The sequence below is a fragment of the Mus caroli genome, unplaced genomic scaffold (genome assembly GCF_978045245.1).
Source record: "Mus caroli unplaced genomic scaffold, Mus_caroli_1 scaffold_18, whole genome shotgun sequence".
In the NCBI taxonomy this organism is placed as follows: Eukaryota; Metazoa; Chordata; class Mammalia; order Rodentia; family Muridae; genus Mus; species Mus caroli.
In genome coordinates, this window is record NW_028227273.1 from 13,796,082 (window position 1) to 13,817,316 (window position 21,235).

The 21,235-nt window shown below is 43.6% G+C and overlaps 1 protein-coding gene across 1 annotated transcript in view; it reads left to right on the top strand.

Moving 5' to 3' along the window:
- Positions 1 to 334: 334 nt before the first annotated feature.
- Thumpd2 (THUMP domain 2 tRNA and snRNA guanosine methyltransferase) overlaps positions 335 to 21,235 on the top strand; it is a 36,102-nt gene continuing 15,201 nt past the window's right edge. The window contains 6 exon segments of the mRNA XM_021149410.3: positions 335 to 482; positions 8,861 to 8,996; positions 10,258 to 10,667; positions 11,824 to 11,901; positions 14,819 to 14,871; positions 18,592 to 18,679. Of these exon segments, the coding sequence (XP_021005069.2) occupies positions 357 to 482; positions 8,861 to 8,996; positions 10,258 to 10,667; positions 11,824 to 11,901; positions 14,819 to 14,871; positions 18,592 to 18,679 (891 nt within the window). The 5' untranslated portion in view covers positions 335 to 356.

A 21,235-nucleotide genomic window follows, 5' to 3' on the forward strand; every position in this document is an offset into this window, starting at 1 on the left:
TCGATTAGACTAAACTGGATGGCACATTCATTATTTACCTAGGTGATTGCCCAGATTCAAGAAATGTAACAAGTGTCGGGAACACAAAGACGTTTTGCAGGAGAACAAGAATTTCTTCTCTTGGCCCCCGAGTTCACCGGTTCTGCCCAGTCTTTGATGAAGACAGTAAGGACAGTATATCCCCAGGACCCTTGACAATCAAGAGATGCCTGGCTGCAGGAGGCTCGCTGTAGTTTCCGAGACGCCCTATAGGGGGCGGGCCTGCAAAGGCGACGCTCAGGTGCGCGTTCCACGGAAGACTCCCAGGCGCGCTCCCGAGCTCACGTGACCGGGTCTCGGGGTCGCGCCTGAGCGCCATGGCGGTGGCCCAGGCAGACCCGGGTTCTGACCCCTCTGGCGGCGCCCGGTTCTTCTGCACCGCGGGCCGCGGCCTGGAGCCGTTCTTGATGCGGGAGGTGCGCGCGCGGCTGGAAGCCACGCAGGTGAGTCGGGCTCACCGTGCTCGGGGGGAGCCACGCTCGCACCGGGTCCCCTCTTGGCACCAGCGTGGGGCTCAGGCCCGGGAAGGACTTGTGAGCACCCCATCCTTAGCGTGCAGTGGGCCCCACCCGGGACCTTTGATGACTGCTGAGAGCAACCGGCTGCTCTGGTGGTTTCGTTCTTTATCCAGTATGGTCACTGCATATCTGTCACAGCCAAAGTTGTAAACAGAGGAGTGCGGAAGCCAGTTTTGTCCCGGAGTCCTAAAAAAAGAAACTATGACATGGCAATAGCTAGAGTTAGAATCCTTCCTTTATACCTTAAATGCAGATATACTTCTTGGGCTTACTTGTTTGAGTCTTGTTACTTGACAAGGTTGGGTTTTACATTGTAGGATGGCTGTAAGACATGCTCAGTACACCCACAACACACGTGGTAAATAGAAGCTAGAACAAGAACTCTCCCCTGCTACCCGTGCGTTTCAGTGAGTGACTAGTGAACAGATTTAAAACGTACCAGGATGTGCTGAGTTCTTGAAAACACAGGGAAAGGATGTAATAGGATAGGTCGGGACTTTTGTGTGTGACGTGTTCTTGGAAAGGGGAAACTTGCTAAAACCAAACTAGCTGTTCGCCTCTGGGAGCAGTGTTCGAAGCCTACAAAAGGACTCTGCCCACAGTGAGGATCCAGATGGAGATGGTGGAGATGCATATGGAGATGGCAGAGATGGAGATGCAGGTGCAGTGGGGAGAGTTGCCAAGACTAGCGTTTAATCTAAATAAATTTAATCTAAATTAAATATCTAAATAATAACCTCTGCATTCATCAAGGATTTAAAGTTTGTTTCAGTTTTTTGTTTGTTTTGTTTTGTTTTTAATTGTGTGTGCTCTCATATGAATGCAGAGTACTAGTGAAAGCCTGAACCATCAGCTCATCTACCTGGAGCTGGAGTTACTGGTGATTGTAGGCTGCCCTTTGTGGGTGCTAGGATGCAAACATGGTTCCTCTACAAGACTAATACCCAGTCTTAACCAGGTGAATCCAGTGATGTATTCAAGTTATACAATTACAAAATGATGTTGGTGATATTCAGATTTTGAAATCAATCATAACTATATAATGTCCAACCCACCACATGTGGGCATATACATGTTGCAGGGCACTTGATCACACTGTGAACCCCAAGATTGCCCTATTTACTGAAAAAACATGTTTCTATTTGTGGTCTGGCTCAGCCCTTAGCACATACCTTTAATCCCTCTGGCTGGAATACAGGCATGCCCTTAGCACACATCTTTAAACCCTTAGCACACATCTTTAAACCCAAACAATGAAAATCAAGTTAGTTTGTAGAAGGAGGCAGCCATGTTTGAAAGTGATGTCTAATTGAATGGCAGACAAGGTGACGAATCAGAGAAAGATTTCACAGAACAAGGACATGCCCAACTCACAAGACAAGAGAGAGGAAAGGGAAGCTACTTGAACAGGGGCAGAGAGAGGAGGAAGAGGAGGAGGAGGAGGAGGAGGAGGGAGAGACGACAGACAGTTTTACCGGACAGTTACAGAGAGATAGGTTGCAGAGAGAGAACAAGCTAGACACAGGTGAAGACAGAGCAAGCCAGAGAATGAGGAGGCAGAAGATTAGAACAGATTGCCAAAGTTAGTATGAGGCCAAGCAGAGCAATTCAGGAGAGGCAGAGAGAGAGCAGAGACAGAGACAGAAAGCAGATTGAATCAGTCAGCTTGGAGAGGAGTTTGAGCTAAAACAACTGAGTTGAACGATCCAACCAGATTTTGAGAAAGAACTAGAAAGGGTGAGTTTATTCATCAGTAAGTCTCAGAGGCTGCAAACATTCTAGGTCTAGATTAGATTGTACAGAGGCTGGACACTTCTAGCACTAAGCCTAGGTTAGCAGACAGAGGCAGGAAGCCTCGGAGACAATTCTATCTGGTAAATAAAAGTTACTTTTCCATAGTGAGGCCCAGGAATTTGTTTTGTTAACTTGGCAAGCTTAGTATGGAAATAACAATGTGTCATCCAGTCTGGTTATTTAAGATTGTTAGAAAAAGTCTTCTGTTTGTCTCCTTGAAAGAGAAAATCATTTCAGGAAGTCTTCCAACAGTACCTGAAGGTCTGTTTGTACCAGTCACTGGCCTTCTGCTGGGCTGTCAGGCAATGTACTCTCCCTCTGGCCTGAGTAAAAATAAGTTCAGGGTCAGCAGGGTCATCTGTAGTTTACCAAGACTTGTAAGATCAAAAAAAAAGGGGGTGTGTGTGCAAGGCATTTGAAAAAGCCATGGCTGAAATAGCATTTTAAATGATGTGTGCTTTTGTAGCAAGCAGCTGTGGTGACTGTGTACCTTCCTCGAGACCTCCATGGCGTGCTAGGTATTAGGGCAGTCCAGCTGCACAACTGACTGACTGTCCTTGATAAAAAGCAGCCAGAGCACCAGAGAAGCGTCTGAAGCACTTGGAGTCAAATTTCCCCAGCCCCCAACACCTTAAGCTTATTTAAAGGAAACACAGACATTAAGAGGGTTATTTGTAGAAAATGATTTGTAATCATTGATATCAATATTTAACAGTACTGCAGCAATAAGCTTACCTTCTGCCGCAGGGTGGGTTCTTCTGATCTGTCTGAGGATATTGACATCTAAGACACCTCCCTGTACACAAATGCATAGTTGCTCAAGTCTATATACAAAGTAGTGCGTATAACTTGCTCATGTGAACACTATGCAGGTAGCAGAGGGCACTAATGCTGGGTCAGCTGTGTCAGCAAATTGTTTAGGAAGTGATACCAAAGAAGGAGTCTGCGCACGTTCAGTATTTACCTCCTAAATTCCTTCTGTCTGAGATATTGAATCCACCAAGGGGGTAGACGTAGAGGACCAAGTACAGTAGTACACCTACACTGTAGCACTGAGGGAGGCTATGCTATAAAGCCACAGGAAGGAACATAACATGGCAAAGTGTTCAGTTTCCTAAGCCTCACTTTTCCTTGGCTGATACGCTCATATGACCTCACTCAACTAAAGATAGATAAGCCTGGAGTGCATTGCAAACAGTTGGTGCTCCATAAATGCTCTCCCACAAAATGAGTTGTACAAGGATACTTAAAAATCATTCTGGTGGGGCTGGAGAGATGGTTCGGAGGTTAAGAGGGCTGGCTGTTCTTCCAGAGGTCCTGAGTTCAATTCCCAGCAACCACATGACTATCTATTATGAAGTCTGGGTGCACCCTTCTGGTGTGCAGGTGTACATGCAGGTAGAACAGTGTATACATAATAATAACTAAAAATATATATTTTTAAAAGATCATTCTTGTGGTGAGAAGAGTCTCCTAGAAATTTAGGTTTGCTGGAAGAAAATTAATATTCAAAACCTCTGAATTTATAAAGCAGATTAATTCAGAAGTGACTGTTTACTTTTAATCAGTGTTTTCATGACTTTAGTGAATGTTAAGGCTCACCAGGGAAGCTTGGTGGAGGTGCATATTCCTAGGTTTGAGCCCCAAAAGGTTTTTCCTTCAGTAGGTTGCTGATGAGCCCAGGTGTTTGCATTTGCAGGAAACCACACGCTCCCTTCCCAGGGGCTGTCACTCAGGTAAATCCTCCAAAACGGCTGGCAGCAGAAAGCCTCCTGTGTATTCCTTTCCCATGCTTTTCATGGACACAGAAACAAACAAAATAATACGGTGAATTCACCATGCTCATCAGCCAGCTGCCTTAGAGCTCAACACACAGTGAGTTCTGCTCCATTCATCTCTCCTGCCACACATCCAACCCGTGGGATTTATGTATCTCTAGATTCTGATGTTCAGAGCAGGGCATATAGTGTAATGTAAAGGAGCTGATGAAGCTTTTAAAAATGTCACCTTATCATTTACATAGCTAAAAAAAAATCATCCTTTATCAACAAATACCTAATGAGTATTCAAAGTTGAATTTGTTTATAGCACCATTTTTCTTTTTAAGTTTGTGTGAGTTAGTAGGGATTTAAATGCCATCCACACATTGTGATTGGTTTATAGTCTTTTTCACCTAGTATATAAATTTACCTGTGTTTCTCTCAGAATTTTCATGTTAAAGTGATTATGTTGTTTGCCCTTAAGCTAAAGCAATCTGTAAAATAAAAGCTGTGTGCCTCACAGTTAGCTTCTGTCACACTTCCTATCATGTGGCTTGACTAGTCACGTGTGATTTCTATGAATTTTTTTTGTCTTTGCTATTGTATTTATATCCCTTAAAAAATATATTAAGCTATTCTCAGCTCAACAGAGCCAGTTAGCTCAACATGACTCTCCACGGCTGTGCAGCAGGGTCACTAATAGCCCTGTCAGTGGCTACTTAAAGTTAAATACTCATTCCCTTTTTCAGACACCTTGTTGACACTTCAGGTGCCCATAAACTACACATCCTGGATGGGATACAAAGTGGCCCTGGTCTAGACGCCCTGACTGTGCTGGTTTGGATGAGGTTGACCCCCCCTGGGCTGAGATATTTGAGTGTTTGGTTCCCAATTGTTGGTCTGTTAAGGAAGAATTAAGAAGTGTGGCCTTGTGAAGGAGGTGTGTCACTGGAGATGGGCCTCAAGGTTTCTAAAGCCCATCCATGCTAGGCCCAGCCTTTCTCTGTCTCTGTCTCTCGGTCTGTGTGTGTGTCTGTGCATGCATGTGTGTGTGTGTGTGTGTGTGTGTGTATGTGTGTGTGTGTGTATGTGGGTGAGCACGTGGTGGGGTGAGGGGGGAGAGAGCGCCATTGTCTCCATCTCTCCCCCTTCTCTCTGTCTCCATCTTGAGAATAAGATTTTAGGTTTTCAGCTATTACCCCAGCATTCTGCCTGCCTGCCTGCCTGCCTGCCTGCCTGCCTGCCTTCCCACCGTAATCCCCACCATGATGATCATGGACTTGCCCTCTGCAACTTTAAGCGAGCGACCAATTAAGTGTGTTCTTGTAAAAGCTGCCTTTGGTCATGGTGTCTGTCCGAAGTAATAGAAAAGTAACTAAGACACCAACATCCCCATGGCGTGATTTGATGCGTTCCTCTACGTCTCGATCCTTTTGTATCGCTGTAAGTGAATATTGCATATTGAATACTGTATAAAGAAAAGAAATATGCTTTTTACAGCCCTGGAGGTTCAGAAGCCCAAGAGAGAGGGACTGCATCTGTGAGAACTTCTTGCTACCTTCTAACATGGCAGGCAGCTTCTAGGGAGAGAAAGAAAAAGATTGTGCAGGGGCACACTAGGGCCCAGGCTCATGTTTATAAGAAGTTGGTTTCCTCAGAAACATCAATCCACTGTGAAGCTCTGTCTTAGAAAGCTCCTACCTCCCATAATGCACAGAGCATTATATTTCCAGCACAGAAGCAATGGGGATTTGGAAACCTAGGGCTCCATCCTCTGTGTTTCCTGCAAACTGGGTTCCTGTAACTTGGTCAGATTGAAGCTTGATTCCCTTGTTCCAGTGGTGGGGTAGATGTCTTTAGAGCTATGTGGATGTTTTAAAATATTTAATACACACATTTAGATCACTCTCAGTACAGAAAAAAATCTCTTTATACAATATGTAATGTCTTAAACACTAATTTTTGGTAAGGATCAGCAATAATTGTCTTGAAAATACAATTGAATGTCGTGGAGGTGACGTCGTGCTAGCTAAGCATAGGCTTCTGTCGATTGACTCATTGATCTTTACAAATCCACACAGCAGAGACTATTAACCCAAGCCTTTGGGAGGCCAAGTAGTTTTTCATTTTTTAATAGTGTCATGACAGTGGGGGATAGTTAAAGCTAAGGGGGTTGTTGAGTAGTTATTTCTGAAGGACAGAATGATTGTATAAGCCTTCCAAGGGTCTGCACATTACTTTTCTTTCAATTTGATGGCATTTTGAAAATTAAATCTATTTTTAACTTCTGTCTTATAAAATGAACCAAAACAAACTTAGATACCACCACAGATCATTTAGTACTTTAAAAATCCACCCTAAGTCTAAATAGTATCAGTAGAATTAGAGCTTTGTTGCCTCCCAGTGATACTGTAGTTTACCTAAATTAAACATCTACTAAGCTTTAGGCTAAACTTGAGTCCATAAATGTAAAAGGAAAGATAAAAATGTTAACCATTTATGACACACTTGCAAGGAACGGCCCTGAGCTCATCTGCAGAAGTGTTAGGCGTTAGACACTTTGTTTTCAATGGACTCAAAACGGGAGAAACAAATTGCAAATAGCTTTTCAAGTAACAAATACTGAGATAAAAATGCTATGTTGCTCTGAAATATTATAATTGAATATGATCAGTTAGAAGCAATAAGCCAAGGCCTAAGAGATCCTCACAGGTAAAAACCGCTTGCTGCCAAGCGTGACAGCCTTGAGTTCAGTGGAAGGGGAGAGCTGACTCCACGAGCTGTCCTCTGACCTCCACATTCGCACTGTTACACACAGATGCAGTCACACAAGTAAATACATGTTAAGAAGTAGTGGCAGTGGTAGCTGCTCTTCCAGAGGACCTAAGTTCAGATCCCAGCACCCACATTCAGACAGCTGACACCCACTTCCAACTCCAAAGGGTCTATCTGGCCTCCATGGGCACCCATGTCTGCAGGAGAGGGGTAGGATCCAAGCTTCTCTTATAGCAACCTGCTTTTCTGGGAAGTAGCTACTGTCATGAGACCCAGCAGCAACCATGTGACCAGCATTGGTTTCAAGGTCATTGTGACACAATCACTGCTTGCTAGACTAAGTCTAAAATTTCTGCCGGCTTTCGGTATCACCACAATGACCAGCCTCCCTTACTTGACCCTTGGGATACACATTCATCCTGTAGCACAAGGTACCCCACATTCCCTGGTACCTTAGTTCCAGATAACTTAGGATTGTGTCGGTCAGCCATGACCAATATGAAAAGAGAACTCCAGGGCCATCGATATCCGTCCTGAACTTAATGACAGCTAGGATCCCTTTTTCACCACACACTATTTCCCGCACCACATTTAGCACATTCAGTTCCCTGTGGATCAGTGAGTTTCCCATCCTTCCTCCCCACTCTACCACATGCGCATCCCAAAGACTCTTTCTATGTAATGTGGATGCCTCACTCCTGTCTCTTTTCCTGTGCCGTGGCCACCTGCCCCATCGTTCCTACCACAGTCATCTATTCCTCCCTCCAGCATCACATTCTACACCCGTCTTCTATGCCCCTTCAAGGTAATTTTTCTGTCAGCTAAATCATCGCTGTCATAGTTCTCATCAAAATTCTTTAATGGCTGCCCATTACCATCTGTGGTACTCAGGATTTCATGGCCATACATCAGGCTGGCCTAAGCTATGCCATCGTTACCCCTGACGTTATCAATCAGCATAATTCAGCCAGCGCTGCCAGGATCTGACAGTTTGCTGCAGCCAAGGTTTTGTTGCTTCTGCACCTGCTCCTGTTGGTTAGAATCCTCTGCTTCCCGGCTCTTACAAGATTCTCCTCCCAGTATTTGGAAATGGTGGCTTCCATGTTCAATGCTAAAATACTGGGTAGCTTATCAGATATCCTGGGGTTGTTTTATGAGTTTTATATCTTAGCTTACATGTCTGTTGCATCAGTGTTCATTATTTCCTATAGTTCAGCATTTTCCCTAGTGGACAATGGAAAGATGTAAGAAACATCTGCCTTGCTCTAGATACCTAGTTTGTGCTTTCTTTTGCCTACTTCTAAGCAGCGGTTGAGGTTTGGCAGTGTGATTACTAAATCTTTTGTCTCCATATTTTCCAGTCCCATGGGTGTGTACATCATAAGAAGTAGCATAATCAATAGTCTGACTACGCGACCTCAAACAGATTATTTAGTGTAGCTGTGTCCAACAGCCACGGATGAACTGGGTTACCTGAAAGGGGGGCTGGAAATGAAAAAAGAACGGGGTGCTAGAGAAGGATGGAGCCAAGACAGAGTTTCTGATCAAGGCTCAATGTTTAATTTTCATCACTGCGTTTATATAGGGAGAGCCCACAGACCCCATCCTTTGTTTCAGCTGGGTTATCTTGCAGAGCAAGCTCAGCAGGCAGTCTGCTCCTGTAGGAAATTACAAATGCATTGAGGCCAGAGACTCCTGGCTTAATGGTTGTAAAACCATTTGTGACCAGCACTCAAGGTTTGTGTAGCCTACTCAAGGGCACAATTTAGCCTACCCTAAATGCCAGTTTCTGATGTAGAAAATGGACATGATAAAATCTACCTTAGTGTTTGTAACTGTTTAAAGGAAAACCACATACTGACAGTACCTACTGCAGAACCTAACCGAAGACAGGTGATCCATACACGACCAGAGGGGGAAAGTGGTCCTGATTCTGACCCTCAGCCATAATGATACCTGTTTTTCTGTGTCTAGGTTGAATACATTTCAGGCAAAGTGTTTTTCACCACCTGTTCGGATTTGCCCTCTATGAAGAAGTTAAAGTCAGCGGAAAGACTGTTCTTGTTGATTAAGAAGCAGCTTCCCGTTGCAGTCTCTTCTCTGCACAAAGGTACAGTGTTCCCTGTCGCTTTGGTTACCCACTCAACAGTGTGTGTCTCCATTTCACACTTCCGGGTACACCCGTGCTGTGTCACTTACCGACTTCTCAGTACAGGGTATCGTCTCATAGCTATAGCAGACCCCGTGGCTTCTCTGTGGAACCTGCCACCTATCCTCTGGGTTTTATTGTTCATGTGTTTTCTTTCTAGGGATAAATACACTCCATTGTACTTGTTTGATTTTTCAAAGCATGTAATAACCAGAATGCAATTATGCATCACACATTGATTAAAAACTGTCATCTTAACCGAGTGATACAGTTGGAAAATTACTACATAGTAAAATTTTCTTCTCCTAGAACCTTAAATGTTTTCAACAAACTTATGACCATGTATAAAGAGAGCTTAGGAGATTTCTTAACTACTCCATAACTTTAAAATTATGTTGTATAAATAATTTCAAGATCGTGATTAAAGACATTTTTAAAGGGCAGAGCCTGCAGGATTTAACCCTACCTTAACCTTCACTCTGATTGCTATGTGCATAACACATCAAAGAATTATATAAATCTATAAGGAGCTATTTCAAGAAATAAATGCAGATGACAGAAACCAAGACTTGAAGAAAAGAACATTAGAGAAATCCTGAGGCCTTGTGGGTAAATCCTGAGGCCTTGTGGGTAGCATAGTTTCTTTCCAGTCATCTGCATACTGTCATCTTGAAGGAAGTAGAGTGATAATTTTCAGATAATCGTGGTGGCTTTTGTTAGCTTTTGTTTATAAGAAAAGATCAAAGTTCCCTTGGCAAGCTGACAACCCTTAACTTTAAAAAGTGGCTTGTGTATCTGAAGTTTAATTTCATGGAAACTCATCTTAAGATTTATGTCAATTTTTTTTGTGGTCTTAGATGAAACTCTGTCTCGAAAAACCAAAAATAAAAAATAAAAAATGAAAACCGTCACAATCTAGCTGAGTATATTATCACTGGATAAATGGCTTTGCTAAGCTAATACAAGGGATTTCTATAAATTTGATAAAACTTAAGAGCTCTGAACGTAAAATAGTGAAGTTTGTTCTGCTTTATATTACTAGGGTAAATTATATAAATTCCAAATAAAAGTGAAATTTTGTTCATGTAGCAATTCTTGTTTGTGTAGCCATTCAGCAAAATATTTTAAAGAAATAAAGGCCATTAAACCTGGGATTGGGGAATGTAATAGACAACTGTCCATAAAACTTGAAGATGGGTGAACTGAGATTTTGTTTATTTAGGAAGAATACTTAATGAGATGCAAAGATTTGTAAATGATGATCCAGGAAGTTGGCTGGAGGCCATTTCACTTTGGAAAAAACTTCTCGAACATGATCCAAAAAGAGAAAAAGTTTCTCAAAGGGATGCAAACCCACTAAAACGGAAAACAGGAGAAAATGAAATTATCGTTGCTAAGAAATTAAAAGTAGAGGAGAAACAAGAGGTTGCCAAGGATCATGGAGAAAGCCAGCAGGACAAACTTCTACAAGGCTCACCGGAGCAAGGGGAAGCTGTCACTAGAACAGAGCTGCAAGAACAGAGACTCATTAGTACCACAGAGAAGGCAACTGATGCTCAGAACCAGGAGGACTTGACCTTCAGGGTTTCCTGCCGCTGCACCGGGAAGGTCAGAAAGGTCATCACAGGACAGGTAGGCTCATCTCCCGAGTGGGATCCTGCTTTCCAAAAGCATGCCGCTTACAGAACAGGTAACATAGCCCAGACAGGTGAGGAAGAAGTCTGACTCCATAGGATTGTACATCTTTAAAAGTGCAAGTCCCTTTTCAGCTTAGCTCCAGAGGCTCCAGAGGAATAGTATGCTATTCCATATAACGGCTTTCTTTTGCTTTCTGCATAAAGGTTTCTCTAGGTTCATAGCTGTCCTTTGCATTTGTGAATCCCAATGCTGGGGTCTTAGTATGTTGGGGGTACTTCTGTACTTCTTTATTACATCCATATGCCTGTTGAGGACCACCCTGCTTGTGTGATGTTTTTAGACTTGTCACTGGGACCGAGACCACAAATACACCAATGCACACAAAATCTGACTGTCAAGGAAAGGTTGGTGTCTTAGAATTTTTCTGCTGTGAACAGACACCATGACCAAGGCAAGTCTTTTAAATCTTTTAAAAGACAGCATTTAATTGGGGCTGGCTTACAGGTTCAGAGGTTCAGTCCATTATTGTCAAAACAAGAACATAGCATCAAACAGGCAGGCATGGTGCAGGAGGAGCTGAGAGTTCTACATCTTCGTCGAAGACTGCTGGTAGAATACTAGCTCCCAGACAGCTAGGAAAACACCCACAAGGCCACACCTTCCAGCAGAGCCACTCCCTGGACCAAGCATAGACAGACCATCACAGATAAACACCTGTTTTTATCCCAAGACCTCCTTAGTTGACCTTTACAAAGTTCAGTAACACAGAATTGGTCTGGAGTTTTTAGCCAAAATTACAATCACAGAAAGATTGAGTCTAATGAAGCTGATCTGGTCACGCAAACATAGGATGGTCATGCTTAGTCTTTCATTGTGTGTTCATTCCTTTATTAGAAGGATCACATGAAGCAGGTCATGGTCTTATGTCACACATCTAGGATTGTCAGAGTAGAGATCTCAGGGGGGTTGAAAGATGGAGGAAGTAAAATTCAGCCCATTGCCTTGCCTAGGCAATCTTTAGAGGCATACTTTAATATCACTAAATTGCTATCGGGTGCTATGAGTTGGTTTTCCCCCAGGGATGCTAGCCTGTTTTAAAGTTTTCATCTTTCTTATATTCTTACCTTTTCTATAACTTGCCACTTCACAGGAGGCAGGAAGAGTGATTGGACTGGCTCTCATGAGGCAGTTTGGATGGAAAGCTGATTTGAGGAATCCAAATATAGAGGTAATGAATATTCACCTCAGTTTCTACACAACAGCACCGTCTCCTTCCCAGACTTTCCATGGCAGCCTCAGTTATAAAGACCATTGTCTGCCTGGGCCAAGCAGCTTGTTGCTTTTTCGCAGCCAAATAGTGCAGAAAATATCTTCCCCAGACTGCAGTCCCTTGGCCACAGCTGAAGAAAAAGTTCATAGTGATGTGACAGACACTGGCTGTGGTCTTCATACGTGTAACATTCTACCAGTGGCTTTGTTGGGCTTGTGGGATTATGTTTATCTTTAATTGGGAACAAATACATATAGAGAGTAACAACAACAACAACAACAAAAAATAGCCTTCCTTGTACTTTGAAAAATCTGAATTGATTAGGCAGGTAGGCAGTTATTTTCATAATTTCTATATAAATTTATTCCATGTGATACAACTTTCAATGGGGACAGACTTGACCAAGTAATTCAGAACCCTTTGTGAGTTGTTGGCTTTTTGTTGCCTCACACACCTTATTTGATGTTTTTCATCTCTAAAATATAGTGCTTGCTATAAATCCTGCAGGATTATGGGTCCTACCTCTGCTCCACCACAGGGCTTGGCCACTCAGGGAGGCAGGATGTCGGAAGTTGACTGTCTTTACCCAACACTGTCATCACAGAGCAGGCGTTGGGCTGTAGGCAGCCCCGTACACCACTCCAGGGGTGGGGGAGCGCAGTCTGAGGTGTTTTGGGACAGCCGGAGCTGTTTCAGGGTCCCCGGGCCTGTGATGAGGCCAGGCCATCTGGTTCTCAAACTCTTGGACACCCAGGTGCCGAGAGGCCTTCTACAGGAGATTAGACTGTAGCTCTTTAGGTGAAAGCCTTCTCCATGGCTCCCCACTGCAGATCCCGATGAAAAGAGGCAGTCTGTGATTTTAAGGCATTTATTGTCATGGCGGAAAGTGGATGAGTAAAAACCGTACCCCACTTCTCAGGGAGGGCCTGAGGTTAAATACCTTTTGCAGGGAGGAGTGTCTGGGAAGGAAAGCTTATTGGCTACGCCTCCAGGCCTTTAGGTACCTCGTTAAAATGGAGATCTGTCTTGAGTCTATGTGACCTACCAGTGGAAGGTCGTGGGGCATTGCCCTTACGTGACTGATGGTCACAAATCTTTGAGGGCTGCTGCTAGTGACAGGGGCCTGGTTCCCCAGAAACAGGCAAAGCGCCTCCTGTCCCTTTGTCCCTTCTAGGTTTCCTGGGCTTCAAGCCTTAGCTCAACTGGGAACCAAGCTACCTTTCACAGTCCCACAAAACCCCATGACATACCCAAAATATTTGGTTATTTGACATTGTGTTGTCTCTTCTCTTCATCTTCTCTCTTTGTTTTCTCCTTCTCTCCTCTAACTCCAGTATACTGTCAAAATCATCCCCAAAATATCATCAGTTTAGCTCCTATCCACCATCCCATGCAACTACTAATAGCTATAATGGGTTAAAGTAATCATGCAAAAGCTTACTTGGTATCAAAGCAACATATAATAAAATGTATGACTCAAACTGATGAAGAATCAAATCTTTGATTTGATCCCATGAAATTGATACGAATTCAGTTTTATAGTGAGAGAAACAGTCCCTGATATTTGGTATCTGAAAATGAGATCAATATATATTAAATTTGAACAGAACTTTATTAAATAATTTTGCTAAAATGCATCATCAATGTAATTGGAAAGCTCAGCTGTGATGTGTCAGTTGATGGAGGAATTGTGCACAAGTGTGACCATCTCATGCAAATCTGGATGAAGATTACCCGTATTAGAAAGACTCTGGTGAAAATGCTAGTACTGAACCTGACCTTGGGGACTCGGGTGTGGCTCACTGGTAGAGCATTTTTACCCAGCATGTGTGAGACCCTGGGTTCAGTGTTCAGACTCTAGCAGCAAGTAAGGGGAAAGACATTTGGGGCAAAAGTACCATTTGGTTTATAGTTTAGAATGGTCTATAAGTCCCATCAGTCTATAAAAGTCAGAGAAATTCCCATTTTTTAACTTGACATGGTCTACTAAGGATGACACATTAAATTCTATCCAGGACCTAACAGAAGGAAGGATTGAGACCAGGGTTTTGTTTTGTTTTGATTTGTTTTGTTAACTCGGCACAAGATGGAGTTATTTGGGAAGAGAGAACTCACTGAAATACCTTCATCAAATGGCCTGTGCGTGGGTCCGTGAGGTATTTTCTTTCTGATTGATGTGGGAGAGCCTAGCTCACTGTGGATATCAGTGCCACTCTGGGCAGGTAGGCCAGACCTGTACGAGAAAGCAGGCTGCACAGAGCTTAGGAGCCGGCCAGTAAGCAGCGGTCCTTCTTGTCTCTGCTTCACTTCCTATGTCCAGGTTCCCTCCTTGAGTTCTTGCCCTGACTTTCCTCAGGGATGGAGTTGTACTATGAGATAACCCCTTTCTCCCCAGGTTGCATTTGATCCTGGTTTTTCTCACAGCAGTAGAAACCTAACTAAGACACTCACCTGCAGATAGTAGAAAGGAGGGCGCCCTGGCTTACAGAAGTGTCCCTGGCCTGAGCTGTCTGCAGTAGCCAGCTCTGCATGGCTGTAAGTCTTGCTTGAAGTTAGACCAGACTTGAGGAAGTCTTAGCCACCCCAGCGCTATCCAGTTACTTCAGTCCAGAGAGTTCCAGGACAGAAGGGTCTGAGTTCTTTGACACAGGACTCTAGAGCTCACCCACCACCTCGACCTCAGATTTTTGTTTTTATAAAATGAACCTAAATGTGGTTCACCTCTGGTTAAGGACAAAAGGTAATAGAGTGTTTTCCAGACATGGCAAGTAGGTCCTGGCATCTCTTATTAAAATGCAAGTCATACGAACTCAAAACGAATGCTTCTGGTTGTCAGTAGCTTGTGTCGTTGTGATGCCTGGGCTTCTTCTTTCAGATCTTCATGCACCTGAGTGATGCTTACTCTGTGGTGGGGATTCCTCTGCTCAGGTAAGGGCTATATTTGTAAAATTAAGAACTTACCTTTATTTATGTGGTCTGAACTACTGATACAGCAGGGGGGCGGGGTGGGGGAATCAGTTTGCCGAGGTCTTTGCTTGGGGATGGGCCTTGATCTAACCAGAGAAAGGTTGACCACAGTCTCCCATGGATTGCAGAATAAATCTTGAAAACAATACTTCACTATTTCTATTAGTAGTCTGCACAGACCCATGTATAAACAAAGATTGTTAGTCTATTGGCATCTTGGCGATAGAATTTAAAAAGAAAATGAAGTATAGTTATACAAATGCATATTGAACACTCTACATTCTGAAGATTTTATTGCCATTATTGTTTTATTACGAGTGGTTATTGCTCATTTTAAAAATCATGCAGAGTGGGCTGGTGAGATTGCTCAGCGGTTAAGAGCACCCGACTGCTCTTCTGAAGGTCCTGAGTTCAAGTCCCAGCAACCACATGGTGGCTCACAACCATCCGTAAGGAGATCTGACTCCCTCTTCTGAAGTTTGTGAAGTGTCTTCTGAAGTGTCTGAAGACAGCTGAAGTGTACTTAGATATAATAAATAAATAAATCTTTAAAAAAAATCATGCAGAGTATTAAATAAGTTCAAAATCTTTTTTTGTTTTGTTTTGTTTTGGGGGGTTGTTTTTTGTTTGTTTGTTTTGTTTTGTTATTCGAGGCAGGGTTTCTCTGTGTAGCCCTGGCTGTCCTGGAACTCACTCTGTAGACCAGGCTGGTCTCTGCCTTCCAAGTACTGGGATTAAAGGCATGTGCCACCACTGCCCCGCTCAAATTCTTTTTTAAAAACATATTTACTGAATTCTTAGTGGGCAACAGTTGCTTTTTCTAGTTGTTTTGGGGAGAGAGCTGGTTGGGTGCCAGTAGTCACTCTTAGGTTCTTGAAAGCATGTAACTAGCACTGGCATTTAAAAACGTCTTGTGTGTCTGACCCTGCGTACACAGGTCAGTGACTTACGCACTCCTTTCTGTGTATTCCACCTTTGCCTTGAGCTCTTGTTTTCTCAGTCTTACACCAGGATGTATTTTTAAAATGCTTAGGGTGGTTATAATGGCTCTTCTCCAGTGGACCTCTGCAGGTGGCCAAGGACAAGGCAGAAAGCTCTGCACATGCACAAGAATGCTGAATGATAGTGTCCCTGCTTATCACTGGTAATATGACAGGCTCTACCGGTGTCTCACCCCCACCACCACCAAGGATCAGGAATTAGATGAAGGTTCTTAGTAGTGCAACCCCTATGAGGCCATCACCTGCCTTTGTGGCCTGATGCTTTCCCTGGGCCAGTTACCCCACTGCCAGCTCTTCAGACCCAAGCCTCACCCGCTGTATGCTGTATGGTATCCAGGCTGCCCTGCTGCGGGCCCCTCGGTGACTAATTCCAGTTCTTCTGCCCATCTGACTTCTTTTTAACTCCCCTAATTGCTGATGGAAGGAATGGGGGAGCTGCAGAATGATTACATTTGAGCTGTGTGTTTATTAGTGATCATCAAAACAAAGTCCAAGGAAGACAGTTAAACATAAAGTGTATTCTATAAGAATCCGTAGCATAAAGTGAGTCTCAGTCACTTTCTGTCTCTCGTTGTGCCTCACCCCCTCCTACTCCTTCCCTCTTCTTTTCTCTGTCTCTCCCCCCCCCATCCTTGATGCTGGGGGTCAAACCCAGGGCTTCACACACATGCAATACAACAGATGTTATACTTCTGAGCTATATTCCCAGCCGCTTTCTACTGCCTCCCAAAAAGGTGAGCCTGGAAATTTACTAGAAAAAGTTGCTAGTACTAAAATACAGAAGTGGGATATTTAGATTCCAATTGCCAAATAAACTAATATTTAAATTTTTCAATTATATAGAAAACTGTTAAATTTTTATTCAGCAAATATATATATAACTTTATATAAGTGGTTTTTAAGTCATTACACTTTATAATTCCAATGTTTCCATGCTTGTAGTAACACAAGCCATACATACAGCATTTCAAATAACAATTGGTAATAAGCTAAAAGTTTAAAAGCACATATGTATACGAAGATTAAGACTCAGAACTGGAACACACAGTGTAGTGAGAAGTTACCATGGATACCCTGTGGTGAGTTGCATTGACTACCTCAGTGAAGGGAAGACACCTCTCAAAGGTGTCTCAAAGCTGACATAATGATTTGTGTGAGTATGAACCAAAGAACAGCATGGTGACCCTAGCCATGGAAGAGACAGCTTGGTGACCCTAGCCATGGAAGAGACAGCTTGGTGACCCTAGCCATGGAAGAGACAGCTTGGTGACCCTAGCCATGGAAGAGACAGCTTGGTGACCTTAGATATGGAAGAGAGTGGGAACCTGGGAAACAGCATAAGATCTCCAGAACGTCCGATGGCCACATCAGAATATCATAGGAGTTCCTTATCAAAGGCTTGCTTTTCTAAAGATAAAAACTGTGTGGATCTTTTGGAGAACAGTTTGAAGCCTCTAGGGCATTAACTGTACCCACGCCAACACGGTCATGGTATCTCTTCTTTGCTATAAAATCAAGAAGATAATATTAGCTACTTTATAGCTGTTTATCGGTATGATTAGACATCATGGCCAAGACGACTTATAGAAGGAATCATTTATTGGGGGCTTACAGTTTCAGAGGGTTAGGGTTCGTTACCATCATGGTGGGGAGTTTGGCAGCAGGCAAGCAGGTAGAGTGCAGTAGGAGGTAGAAAGAGAGACTGGGTTTGGCATGGGCCTTTGAAACCTCAAAACTCGTCTCCAGTGAGTGACCCACCTCCTCTAATAAGGCCATACCTCCCAACCCTTCTTAAACAGTACACCATCTGTGGAGCAAGCATTTGTATATATGGGAGCTGTTCTATCCAAACCACCAAACTAGCTTTGTGGTTGAGGTTTAAATGAGCCAGCCTGTGTGACAGTTTATAAGATTCGGAGTTTGCTGAATACATTTTTAACATATTTTCGAAACTGTCCAGGAAGGGGAGGAGCATCTCTCAAGGCTGACCTATAGCCACACAAATGTCTGTCAGATGTAGAAGCATAGTAGCTAGGAAGAGGGGTGGGTGTAGGGTGGGCCTGTGCTGCAGTTAAGAATGAGAGCAGAGGAGCCGGGTGTGGTGGTGCACGCCTTTAATCCCAGCACTCGGGAGGCAGAGGAAGGCGAATTTCTGAGTTCGAGGCCATCCTGGTCTACAGAGTGAGTTCCAGGACAGCCAGGGCTACACAGAGAAACCCTGTCAAAAAAAAGAATGAGTGCAGAGACTTATTTGTATGCTTCGGCCTCTTCCTGTCCTCTGAGAAAGATGCAAATCAGCAGAAACCAAGCTTCCAGAAGCCACTATAAATTCCCCATCCTGCATCCCGATCACAAAGCCCTGCTCCTCTTAATGATGCCAGCTGTTCTGGGTAGAAGGACGGGAAGTGCTAAGTAAGAGGTTTCCTTCATGTGTGATTTTGGTTTTGTAACTTAAATTTCAGTTGTCTAAGATAATTGTTATTCTAAATACCACACTAGTTGATTAAATAAACAGCCCAATGTAGAAGGTGTTTAATAATGGGATGAAAATGTCCTTTAGTTCAGAGAACATATCAGGTTGATATGTTAAAGTGCTTCTCAGAGACAAAATAATCATTTTTTGCATCCTGTGCTTTAGCATATGGTAATATTTGATACCTACTTTGCCTCTTTCTTGCAGAGTGCCCTTGGCCAGCAGGACTTACATCCAGACAGCTGGGCTGCGGTCAACCATAGCGTGGGCCATGGCGTCCATTGCAGAAATTAAGGTCAGGAAGATACCTGTTTCCCTCTCGAGGCCAGCGAGGCCCTTCCTGTGTTAACTACACAGTCTCCAGCTGGTGGTTTCTGTTTTCCCCTCTCTAGCCTCTTTATTTTTTATTTTTTGCAGCTGCCAATGGACTTAATAGCCTTTGTTTTATTTCTTGCTTTTTGTTTTTCTGCATTGAACTTCTGTAAGCATTTTGACTAAAAAATTGTGTTTTATTATTTCTGATCTTATGAGTCCAAAATGTGACCCATAGAACCTTCATCTTTAAAAATGTTAGCTTTCTCTCTGTCCACCGTCTTCATCAGTCTGTGAAAGTTCCGCTGACAATAGGAAAGTAGTGTTTTCTTATTGAGGAGTGTTCTATATGATCTCTGCGACCTGTGTGACTGTCTAGAAGCTATTCTGAAACTTCCTGCATTGCTGTATGTGCACTAAGTTGCATTTCTCCTTCCAAGAGATCTCACTGCATGCAAATGCTCTCTGCTGTGAAACTCCTCTCTGTCTGGGTTTGCCAGCTCAGCTCAGACTTCACCATGTCTTGTGTCTTAATGATCATTTCACACCGTGCTTTCCAATTTCAAGTTCAAGGAGTTGTTGTTGTTGTTGTTGTTCTTGCTATTTTGCCTTTTGTCTCTCCCAGGAAGTCCTGAACAGCCTTTGGAGCCAAGGCTGGTCTTGAACTTGTGACTGTGCTTCTGTGTCGGCCTCCCTGTTTTCTGTTTATTGCCGCCACACCCAGCTTCACACCTGGCGTTGATCTTTTCTGTCCCTGTCTCTTTCATTGAAAACATCCAGAAAGAAGCCTGGCAGATTCACTTCCTGTCTTCCTCCTCCACTTCCTGTCTGCTGTCTGTCTATAGTGTTTCTTACTGTTGACCTGTGAACTGCCCCTGCTGTGACCAGTGGACCTGCCAATCCCTTGATATCCTCCTCCCTTGGGGCCATTCCTGTAGGTTGCTGAACCCACTCCTAGCTATCTATTCCCACTGTATCTTCCCAGCTGCCCCTCTGGGTCATGAGGAGTCCTTCCACTTCCCTTCCCAGCATCCACGCTTTTGCAACAGTCCTGGCTTCCCCTCCCAGCCCACAGCTGCTAAACTGAACTAAAATACTGTGTATCACAGATTCCCTCGAAGTTGCCCCCTGCTGTTTTTGAATCTCAGTTAGCTCTTTCCTGGCTCTCTGGTAGAGCATATTTTCATAGCACTTTTGGGTACAGTCGCAAAGACTCCGCTAACCTGTGTTGTTCCTCACCTTGTTCTCTTTCCTTCCCTATCTGCGGCACTGGCATTGACTTAGTTCAAGACAGTTTATAGCCATGTCCTCTCCTGTCGTATTTGACTGGAACACTGTCGTATCCATCCCATCCTCAGATCCCCCTTTCTTTCTTTCTTCATCATGGCGACAGAGGGTCTTGATTTGCAGTTCTACCCTTTCAGGCATGGAGTGCTCTCCCTCCTTTATCTCTGGGTGCCACCAATGAATATGCCACACACTGTGGGTCTCTTGGTTCTTTCTAAAGGCTGGCTCCTAAGAGTTTTGTCTTCAGTCTAAAGCTCAGGAATGTTGCAAGAATCTCTGTAGATGGGGTGTTTTGTTGTGCATGCACGAGTATGTTTCTATGAAGGCCCAGAGGTTCCTGCGTCTACCTTCCTGGTGAGTTTTGTCTCCAGCACTTAATGGCCAAGGACTTTTAGGAAAGATATGTAACGACACTGCCTCTCTTTCTTGTTTGTAAGATAAAAATAGTATGCTATACTGTTAGAGTAGCTGTTGGGGTCAGAACATCTCTGATGGGCTAGGCTCAGCCACTTGTCCTCGGTAGGCCAGTGACAAACAGTGCTGACAACATGGCTCAGTGGCTAAACTCAATAGCTGTTCTTCAAGAGGACCAGGGTTCAGTTGATTCCCAGCACCCACATGATGGAGTACAGCCACCTGTCACTCCAGTTCTAGGCAGGCACCTCTTTTCTGGAATCAGGCACTCACATAGTGCACAGGCACACATGCAGGCAGGCAAGACACTCATACACAGGAATAAAATAATTTTTAAATTAAAAACAAAATCATGAATAGAAAAAAAAGAAAAGAGAAGATTTAATCAGTGACACAACATTGGAAAGCAAACTAACAAAAAATGTCCAGTGAGCTACCCATCTCCAGTCTATCTCAGCAGTCCTGGCAAGATGTTTAGGTTAAATAAAGGGCAGTGTAGATAACCAAGCAGACAAGGTGTTGTCCTGCCCACCACCATCATCCCAGCCCTAGTCTCTGTTGCTCAGTCTAGCAGTTGTCTGGCAGTTGTCTGGCAGACTGTGAAATCCTTCCAAGACAAATTCCTCCTCTGGCTTTGCTTTCTCTCAGCAGAAGATCCAAAGAAAAGTTTCTTGGGTCCATCTTCTCTATGATGAGAGGAGAGACAGACCCTCATTAGAATATCTTCCTTCCTTCTCTGATGGCTACAGTAGGTTCAGATCAAGACTAGATGAGTCAGCATTAATAAAGCAATTAAACTAGTAGCTGTCGTAGGAAATGCACACGTGTGAGTTGTTAT